Raw genomic sequence first — 11,286 nt, 5'->3', positions numbered from 1 at the left:
GCTTCTCGACAGAGGTGGACTTTATCAAAGAAAAATGAAAAAACTGAGAATTGTGAATACGTACTTAAGAAAAATGTATAAACCATCACAAGTATACATTTCTACATACTTTTTTATATGTGGGGTATGCTATATAGTGCACTTTGGGATAATATATTTACCTATGTTCATAGTGAGTGTAATGGTCTCCATAACTTCTATGGGAAATGACCACAATTAGGGCTTTAAGACTCCATGCTCACTTGTTCGGGACAGTTGGGTCTACACATATCTGCATGATAGTTAGACTTCAAAAGATTTTTTTTTTAAATTGGCTGACATCACATTGTGACCCTTTCCATTTTTTTTTTTTTTTTTTGGTAATGTAAAAAGGGCATTTGAAAACTTAATTGTTTTTTACTCATGTTTACACATTTGAGCAACATACTTTAATGTTTAAAGTTAAAAGGCAAACAGGTTGGTATTTTGTGGAGTAAAATCTTTAAAAATAAACCTGAAGGAAAGTTTTTCAGAAATGTATATAACTTTTAGATTACCTGGTATTATCACAAATCTCTCATATAATATGATGTTTGTTAATATGCTAAGAGATGGTATTTTCTTTCATGTTCACCACAAGATGAACAGAATAAAAAACAATTGTACTGAGAATTTATGCACTGTGTAAAAATTGTAATTAAATAGAACAGTGCAACTAACGTGACAATAACTAAGATACGGCTTATGCTTACTGTTTCTCAGGATGTTTTTCAGCCATATATCCTGAAGGGGTATGGAAGATATTATACTGAATTTTATATTTAAAGTAATTTAAACTATATTTAAACTAAAGGGTGAAATCAAGCAATCATATGCCAGTTATGGTTATTCTGTACATATGTTTAAAATAATATGAAACCTAAGCTCTTTCTCCAGAGAATTCCTTGCAACCAACTCATAACAAAAAATGGCACCTTGGAAATTAACACTTAAAGCATTAGAGGAGCTTTCCAAATTATTTACAAATCCATTCCATTTGTCCTTAAGTAGAAAAATGCATTAAACCTATCCTTAGACCACTGGAAAAAATTAGGACTAATCTAATCTTTGAGAAGATTATTTTGCCAGATTATGATCCTTTGATTTCCTTTATCACTTACCACATGATAAAAGGTGCTAAAAGGAGAAAATTTAGGGTGTCATTCTATTAATTCTTTGTCAGAGATTTACTTTTAGGTGCACTTGGAACACATTGTATATCACTCAAAATATGGTGGTAGCCAGAGAAACACCAAGGCTCTAAGAAGCTGGAATAAAACATAGAATGAATTTGCTGTGTATGGGCTCCTGAAAAGGGATATCTGGGGTATTTGTTTGCACAGCTGCCGGACAAGCCCAGGCAAAGAGACAAACTGTAGAGGGCAAAACCTAGCCTAACCTACATTGTTAGTAGTATAGGTACAGTTCTAAAGAATTAAGCATCTGCAATGGTCAGGCACTGAGCTTTTTAAACTTCCCTCTGCAAAAGTTTTACTCTTTTGTCTAATTGAGGGTATTTTCTCTCAACCACATTTTACCAATCTAGTTGATTGCTGGTCTTCAGATGCTTTGTCTACAGCTGCCTAATCAGTGTTCAGCTAAATAGCTATATTTTCTAATGAATTGTATGTTTTCTAAATGGTTCTCCCCAGCAGTATTCCAGACACAGAGCTACTGTAACTTTTATTTTAACTAGTGGACAGCTCCTCTTTTGATGGATGGAATCAGTTAATAACTTGCCAGTTATGGATGTTCTGTATGTCACACCATATTCTACATTTCGGTGTCCAGGACATTACAGGTCATTTGCATGTTGGGTTTTTTCTTATTGTACCTTTCCACCTCCTCAAGGTGGATATAAAGCAATTGTGAGAAAAATCAAACTAGCTTTTTACACCACAAAACAGAAATAGCATGAGGGCATCAACAGATAAGTCCATTTGCTAAACTCCACTTGCTACCATTCATGCTTTGCTGAGGAAAATTGTGCATAGCACAAAGTTAAACTGCCTTCTTCTCAGTTAGAAATCCACATGACCTGGTGCTCATCTCAGCTGGTCCATGGCAAAGGACAAGCTGTTGATTGGTGTTTCTTATGTCCAGATCTGTCAGTAAGAAAGCTTTGCAAAAGATGACCTAGATGAAGAATTTCATGACAAGGATTCTGACCTCTCCCTTTATGAGGGTTCTTTGTGTTCTCTTTCATATCCGCTTCTGCTTCTACCACCAGCATCACAAAGCTGATCCCGAGAGCAGTAGCCTCATTGTGTTAGATGGACAGACACATTGTAGGAGACAGATCTGTGTCAGGACACAGAGAGGGTAGGCTTTATTGGTTACTGAAACTGGGCTCATAAATAAAATCAAATACTAAATACGCTAACATTGAATAGGAAAGTTTCCCACTTAAGGAAGGTCTCTGTAATATCTTATGATTATTACTGGATTGTATGATGACTGATTTGTATTATATAACCTGTAATATATTTATTTGTCCAATCTCAGACAGAAACCAAAGAATCTGTGATATTGTAAATGCTGTTCTATAGATCTATATATATATGCTGCTTACAAATGTAAATTTAGATATTAAAATATATTGCAAGAAAAACACTTGTTAAATGAAAATGTTAAATATATACACTTGAATACAGTTTTTCCTTAATTTGCATGATAGCTGATCTTTCGGGTTCTAAATTAAGGTCTTCAGTTTGTATATAAATGCCCTATTTTATAGGTTTTCATAATTGGAAACCTTCCTTCCTGTGAACAATACTTTGAGGAAAAACCATATGCTCCACATCTTGAGCTTCTGGATAGGTTAAGGAGGTATAGACACTCCCCCAACTCTCCCAGTTCTTACTGGTAACACAATGCACTGGACTCATTTAGGACCTCTTCTTGAGTTCCTTGTGCACATAACACTCTCCACTGACATCACTGGGAGTTTTGTGTATGCAAGACTGAATGCTTAATGTATATACTGCTCCATAGAGAATTAAAAAAAGGAGTTAAGGTCAAGACTTTCAAGCATAAAATCCACAAGTTAGGCTCTTTAGTCTATATTCAGGCACCTAAGTAAATGGCCTGACTTTAAAAAGTCCAGGCACCCAGCAGCTCCCAATGACCTCAAGAGCAATATAATTTTCCAGGGCCTGATTTTCAGAAGTGATGAAAAGCACAACTTCAGCTGAAGTCATTGGGAGCTGCAGGTCCTCAGGATCTCTGAAAATCAATTCAAGTGGGTTTTACAATTCAATTTAACATTTTTTTTTAAAAAAAATCTGACCCGGAAAGCCATTGCATTAAAGAACACCCCACTTTATTATTTTAAATTAAATAATAAGGATAAAGATTTCAAACCTGAGTGACTGAAGTTAGGCCCGATTTCCAAAAGGTTTTTATGGTGTTGAAGCACCTACAGTTCACATTGGCTTCAGTAGGAGGTGGGCATGCCCAAAACGAATACAAATCAGATCACTTCGTTTTAAGGTACCTTCCTGGAGCCTAACTTCAGGCATCCAGGTTTGAAAACTGGCTTAAGGTTTTAAATTTTAACCATTTAAGTAACAGCTATTTTTTGTTAAAACATAGTTTACACAGCAAAGGAGGCTATTTTATCAATTACATTTATTTGACCTGACATGGAACATTTATTTGATAAAGCGTTCGAGTGAGGAAAATATAAACTGCTTCCTCAAAGCAAACAGTTCCTAAGTAACCTTAATACAATTTATAAGATTAACCTTCGTGCATTACACTACCCTGGACACCTGATAATACTGAACAAATAGTCCCTTCTCTGTGTGCGTACGGCTTAGCAAGTAACATAGGAAGGCTATATTAGGCTCCCCAGAAGAACTGCAATTGTTAAAGACAATTTACAAGGATGGAGTAAAGAAAGGCATTCCAGCAACACTCTACTGAATTTTTACTAGATTTTTTAAAAAAATCATTGCCCTTAACTGAGTCAATGTAAAATGAGGACAGATCACATGCTTATTTAAAAAATAAAGAGCATTAGGGATTAGTTAATTAAGAGATAAGGCTAGAGGAAGAGAAGAGTCATGTGATAATGGTCCCCTACTGGGAGATGAATGCCTAGATAAAGCTATTTCTGGTAAATAAACAGTGAGGAAATGCAGAGCTCTTCATTTTCAGTTAAATCGGAACTAGTCATACTTGTAGCAATCTTTTACAAGATTTTACTTCACGTCTATTATGTTCAGTGACTGACTCATTTATATGAGGATCCCAAAGTACTTTATAAACAAACAAATTAGGACTCAAAATGTACTCGAGGTAGGTATGCTCACAAACATAGGAATAGAACCCAGCTTTGTGCACTCCCAATCCTGTACTTAAACCACCAGACATGGCTCCCCAAAGTAGTCATAATCAATTTATCTTATGGATGTTAGCCCATTAGAATGTCAATGTACCATTAGTGACCAACTATTCTGACTGATGCTGCAGAAAAATCAGACTTTCAGAAAAGGCCAGCATTAGAATTAAATGCACTATGAAAAGTCGGCACAAAAGGACTATCTGGCAGGTCTGCAACAGATCTAATTAAAGCTTTGTACTTCCTCATGAGGCTATTGAATTTCAATGCATTAGAGAGAGAGAGAGAGAGAGAGAGAGAGAATGTCAGACTGCCCCCTCCTCCCAAAACAGAATCCGTGACCATCAACTAGAAACAGAAATCAGGAGAAACCAGGCACACCTGAAACTCACTAAGAACAACTTTAACCAGCAGGATATATACACACACCACATTTTGCTTCAGTGGGACAGAAAGTGTCAAGTATGAGAGACATACTTCCCCAAATTGACTCATGGTAAGATCTCCCATTAAAAATCAGAGAAGAAAAATGAAGCATAATTCTAGAAGTAAGAGATCACAGAAATAGTTTCAGAATGTGACAACTTCCAATGAAATAGAAGTGAATAATCATGTTAAATGAACCATTATTTCTCTCAAACATATCCTAGATAAAGGGGTGTTAGGATCTAGCCCACTTGATATATTTATCTAGCCCCAAGACACCTTCGTATTCTGCAGAATGCGAAACTTCCATTAAAAAAAAGAACTGAGTCCTGCTACTTGCAAAAGTAGCCTTTTGTACAGAAACTAATGTAGCTCGGTAGACAAAAAATGGTTCTAAGAGCAATGAAATGTCCCATTTATCCTAGTGGCACATTAAATTATCATTAGTCTCAGACTTAACAGCTAGAGATTATGAAACATGTAGTTGAACCATCCTGCATGTAAAATATGAGTGCAGCTGCATGCTTAATTTGCTTTGCAATTACTCTAAAATTGTCCAAATAAACCAAGGACAGAGACAGTACTGGTGCTACAAATTCCCTGCATAATTTCTTTCCCCTTTCCATGAAGTTATGCCACTATAGGTTTAATTTGGGATCATTTGGTACTGATTTATATTGTCATCAGAAAATGAAATGTAACAAAAAGAGACCTTAAAATTTCACTCACCTCTCCTTAGGTCTGAACTTCTCATTTTAGTTAAGAAAAAATACTTAAATTTATTATAACTTTTGTACTATTCAAAAATATCTGTTGTCTTGAAGTTTGTATCAGCTGCAAAATGTGCTCTAAGCTTTCCACAGGAAGTCTGAGCCCAGAAATGTAAATATTTAGGCTCCTATACCAAAATTGATAATATATGGATGGGCTGCTGCAGCCAGGCACTTGCTTAGTTGCAGGAGTAGAACCATAGTTTGGCAATTTTTTAGATACAACACACTTATCTTTAATTAAACTTAGGTTATTGAATCACACCTTTGATACCCCAAGTGGTAGGTAGGTATTTTACCTCTGAAATGGGTTGCGGCAGCTGTTTAGCAGTACAAGTGAAGATTAACATCCAGCTCAAGAAGACAGGAAGAATTTAGTAAAATCAAAATACCAGAGTAAGAATTTGGCAAGAACACTAAACGCTTATGCACAAAGTACTATGGGACTAGTGCTGGGTGAAATTTTTTAGCCTATTTTTTTCCCTCTGTTAGCAAAAAACGTAGATTTGACAAAACCAAAGTGTTTTGTGAAGTCATGTCAGTTTTGCCCAATTGTTTTGGCAAAACACACTCCCCGCAAATCTTTTGCTCTTTTCAAAATGAAACATTTCAAAGTGACTTTATTTTGAAATAATCATCAATTTAAAAAAATAAAATGTTAAAAGCTCAAAATCTAAACAGGTTTGTTTGACCAGAAATGAATTTTTCAATTTTTCAAACATTTAAAATAAATGATTTTCTTTGATTTTTCAGAACAATCAGCAAACAGAAAGATCAGTTATCTGCAGAATTTTACATGGGATCTCCAATGACTACAAGTAGTAATGGTTCATTTATATTTCATCCAATGAGACTTCCTTTTCATACCTGGGTACTAGGATACTAGGTCACTGTTTGACTAAAACAACATCTGTGCTGTTGTTCCTGGTATGTAGAAAAGTGTTGGGAGTGGGACTGAAGATTTGGTCCTCACCACATCAGACAGCTTGAAGGAAATGCACAGGTGAAGAGCCTTAGTGAGCGGAGATTGTTCCACTAAGTGGGCTGTAAATAAGCCAGCTGTTCGCCTTCTAGGAGGAGCCAATCCAAGGTAAGGAGGTTTATTAGTGTAGTTGTAGGGTCCTTCGTTTTTGGTATTTACCAATTTATTTAGTAAAACTCCTGGTCTTTTTTAAAACTCGTATTTAGTTTGTTTTTTGTTTTTTTACCAAATGTCACCCAAATTTTGGCTTTTTCAGGATCTGAGAATTTTTTGGAGACAGGCAGGGTGCCAGGTCCCAGCAGCCACGATTACTTGACCACTGCAGTGTCAGGCCCGCAGGGATTGGAAAGCTGCACTCTATAAGTACTGGACTCCTGCCGAACAGAGCCATCTCCTGATCCCAGCCATTCAGCGCAACCCCAGAGCACAGAGACTCATCTGCTTCCTCTGATGGACAGACCATGTGCACAGGAAGCAGATGGGGCTGTGCTGAAGGTCTGGGCCCAGGAAGAGGCTCTTCTCTTTCAGGGGAGCTGGTACTTACAGGGTTTAGCCTCCCTTTCATCTCCTGATCCCAGTCATTTAGCACAGCCCTGTTCACCTCCTCTGTGCAGTAGGGGAGTCCGGAAAGCAGGAAGCAGGGTTCTGGCAGTCAAGACTGCCCAATGATGCAGGGAGCAGGAGGCTCTCAACTGTGATATAGCTAGCACCCCATGCCCTTAGCCCCCATTAATACAGCTCCCCACCTCTGTTTTTGGTTTTTACCTATTTTCACAATTTTTTAAAATTTTTGAACACTGAAATTACCAGGAAATCAAAAAGAAAATAATCAAAAATGGAGGCCCATCAGTATTGTGTTTACAGACCTATTAGATCCTCCAAATCCATCTCCCTGCCAATGCTCGTTTGTAGAAAGGATCCTGGACTAACCAATGCAGAAGGTAGTATGGGAAGCCCTCTGAGGGACATACAAGAGCATGCATGAGTGGTGGGGGGGGGGGGGGGGGAGGAGACACGGCAGCTCGGGGCGGGGCAGGGGAGTGCAGAAGAGAATTGCAGTGGAGCTAGCATGAGCAACTCTTCACCAACAGAAACCAGCAACAGAAAGCAGTGAAGTTAGTTAATGCAGACTTGTGGGGACCAACGGCATCAGCAGACAACTTGCACTATATGGTTGTTGCACCAAAGTAAGAGGCAGCTTCCCATGATAGGTTAGGGACAGTGCAAAGAAGTGCCATCTTGCCTGAAAAAGGTAGGGTCTGATCTGAAGGCCCTTGTGGGAAAATTTGAACCAGTTTTGGAGGGAAACTCTGTGCAAGCTCTCTCTACTACAAGCTTGGGGCTTCAGAAGAGTCTCACTCACTAAGTAGATGTGTTGTTGTAAACTTAAATAACTCTGACATTCATTCATTACAAATGTTATGCAACAGGTTATAACTCACATTTTTGAGCTGCACAACTGTTACCAGGTAATTAGCAGACATGAACAAGACGAAGAGACCCAGACCTCTGGACAGCTATGAATGAAGCACAAAGGACGGATAGACCTGAATTCTAAACAAAACAAAAAAAATTACGTACATAGTAGTTTGCAACAGAAAAGGCAACATCCTACCTCCTGGGGAAAGAAATAGCAGGCTTTGTTTGCCCCATTTGATTTACTTCCGAGTGAGTTTAAATTGTGTTTACTAATCAGCTCTTTAAAAAATGTATGTCTGCTAAATGATGATCAGACTTTTTGGTAGAGGTCAAGACAGGGTTAGTGAACTAAAGTAACTGACACTAATATTATAATCAGCTTAAATTTTTAGTCAGGGAATTGCAGGTGTTGCATATCCAGGTATTTTTCTTATCCTGTGATTAACACTATGGAGCAACAAGGTAATCAAAGGTAACAATTCCAAAGTTCAGCAAAACTTTTTCTAAAAATAAATAAAAGATTATAAAAGTATTTAATGTCAACACCGAAAGCATTTATTTTGATACTTCCAACTTTTTTACTTTCTTTTTTTTTTTTTTTTTTTTTTACATATGATACATTCCAAATTTTACAAGTAGTCCACAGATATTAAAGTTATAGCCAATTTATTACAGGTATTTCTTCCCTGATACTGAAACCATGTTATATAAATATTTCTACAGTGAACATAAATACATGCAAAACAAATCAGAAAAGAAACCAGATTGTTAAGAATGACTAATCTTACAGAAAACAGGATAAATTGTTTACTTTGCTATTTTTTGCAGCCATAATTCCATCAATCCATTCAACCCTCTGCATCTCAGAAAAATGAGAAAAATGCCTTCTGTCAATATTTTGATTTACCCAGAAAATCTGTCGGTGTAATGAATTGTGGCAGATACCATTTTGTTATTTCTGGAATATATATACCCATGATAAAACTGATTTTTTTAATGCAATTTTAACTAAGTTCCCTAGACAGGAGGAATAAAGCAGAAGCAGGAAGCCTTTCAGTAAAAAGAATAGTGTTGCAGAAGAAGAAAATTCTTTTATGACATGCACAGCAAGAAGTTGATATATAACTAAGGAGAGGAAGGGTAGACTGACGGAACATTAATGCTGATTTTCTTCCTGCAGATTTTGCAGCTTTCTTATAAAAAAGTGAGGTGTATATATGAAGATCAAAGAGCCGTTACAGACAAGAATGTCTTATCTAATACCAGCCTTAAGAAATAGGAGTTGATAATTGTTCAGTTTCTCTATTTTGTATTGTCTACATCTTAACTCAAGACTATTTCTGAGCCTGTGGAGAATTGTCCTGTACACTGTGACATATACAGAATTATTCTGAAACATTAAATCTGTAAAAATACAAACAACCCAATCAAACCTATTGTAAATAAAGACAGCAGCCACTTAAAGGATTGCTTGTCTGGGCTGAAGAGGAAATCAAAAGCAAGCCTCAGTAAAAGAATCACTTTGATTATTAAAACTCAGGACGATGTAAATAAATTGTTTTAATAATTTACCAAAAACTTGGAAGGCATTAAGATTATGGATTTTTTATCAGAACATGTCATTTTGAGATTTCTTGGGGGGTCTAACATTGCATTTACTACATACAACTATACCATCAGGCACCTACATACCAAGTGCAAAATCTGTGCAGATATAGAATATATTTATAAAATATACTATAGACAAACATCTTTACAGAGCTTTAGTCAAGTGTCTACTATGTCAGAAAGTAAATGTACTTGATGGTACAACTAAAAGGAAATGAACAGGAGTAAACAAATGCTCTGTGACTGATGTCCTTCATATGCAGAGGAAAATGGTTCATTTTTGTCTGAGAGTTTCTATTTGAAGACCTGAAATTAGTAAACTGCAATAAGATGTAGGTGGTATTTGCTCCTTTAAAGATGGAAGTCAAAAATGAAGAAAAATGTAACTTTTTTTTAATATATTGCCAATTGCCTTAAGATATGTTCTAAAACACGTCAACCCTTTAAATTTGGGAAAACAATCATCATGAAAAATGAAAGGGTTTCCCTACTATATTCAAATTGCAAACCACACAATAGGTGTAAGGAGTGCAATGCTTCAGAAATAGCTTTAAATTAAATTGTTTTACTTATAAGCTAGTGTTAGTTCTTTTAGTAAAAAGAAAATCAACTGGAAGGCAAAAAAATCTGCAAGAATACGAATTAAAAAATAAATTTTAAATACACCGAGTTTAAGAGTTATCCACTGATGCAGACAGATACATCCATTTGCTACATTATTTTCATCCTTACTTTATTCCATTGCATGTACACAGTTTAAGTATTAAAATGCAGAATAATAAATAAAGTAAACCGGCTCAGATTACTAGCAAAGGGCAAAACACAATCAATAATTGTGCTTAATCTAGTCTCCATTTCAGCAGTTTTTTTCTCTCTTGCAGTTCATTAGAAAAATCAGAGTCAGATTTCCAAGAAGAGTCATTCTTTTGTCCCAGAAACTTAAGTTCATTTGCCCAGGTTCTATACCCCAAGAGGTTTCATGTGAAGGAAGCACAGTGCAAATAATACTACTAGTAAAACCTGCTTACATAGAAAAAAGTTTACATGGTTATTGTAACCAGGATCTTTACAAAATAAACTGGAAAACAAAGGTTAAATAGAAGGACTGGAATTGTGTCTTTATTTTCCTCAAAAAATTTTTCCTAATCCCTCTTTTATTTGAAAAATTTACTGGGTTACAAAAATCATCATAAATAAAGTTCCAGTCTTCTCAGATGATAACCAATTATAAATGCTGCCAATCAATGCCAACTAGTGTTTGATTTGCTTCTTGTGCGTGTCCAATTTCTTCTGTGATACTGTGCTGTTGCCAGAGTTTTTGAATCTTTTTAAACCGTTCTTTGCACAGGTGTAAGGGATTCCCACGCCTGAAAAAAAATACATTTATCAGGAAACTAACAACTGTGAAGTCTTATAGAGCACTTATGTACTCACAAATAATACACAAAACACTTACATAATCTTTTAATGTTACTGTATATATAATATTTTGTTGCAAAAATTGCATTGAGAGTTGATGCCAAAGTAACTTGATCCTGTAGTATTTCATTTGACGCTCTACAGACAAAATTTTCATCTTGCGTAATGAGCATCATTAAAAATGACAGCCCTTTACATTTGTGTAGATACATGTCATCTCTTCAAGATGAGGAGAGATACTAACTTAGTTTGGGGCCATATGCTCCCCCACAGTAGGAGGCATATTGGAGAAAAAATAA

At 36.1% G+C, this 11,286-nt stretch overlaps 1 protein-coding gene across 3 annotated transcripts in view; it reads right to left on the bottom strand.

Annotated features, from left to right (window-relative positions):
* Positions 1-8,492: 8,492 nt before the first annotated feature.
* UBR2 (ubiquitin protein ligase E3 component n-recognin 2) overlaps positions 8,493-11,286 on the bottom strand; it is a 103,310-nt gene continuing 100,516 nt past the window's right edge. For all 3 annotated transcript variants that reach the window (XM_048843047.2, XM_048843044.2, XM_048843043.2), the window contains one exon: positions 8,493-10,935. In XM_048843047.2, the coding sequence (XP_048699004.1) occupies positions 10,794-10,935 (142 nt within the window). In that variant the 3' untranslated portion in view covers positions 8,493-10,793. The remainder of the gene's footprint in view (positions 10,936-11,286) is intronic.

This window comes from Caretta caretta, chromosome 3 (assembly GCF_965140235.1).
Source record: "Caretta caretta isolate rCarCar2 chromosome 3, rCarCar1.hap1, whole genome shotgun sequence".
NCBI lineage: Eukaryota > Metazoa > Chordata > Testudines > Cheloniidae > Caretta > Caretta caretta.
Note: the sequence above shows the minus strand (reverse complement) of the source record. Positions and strands in the feature narration are given on the sequence as shown.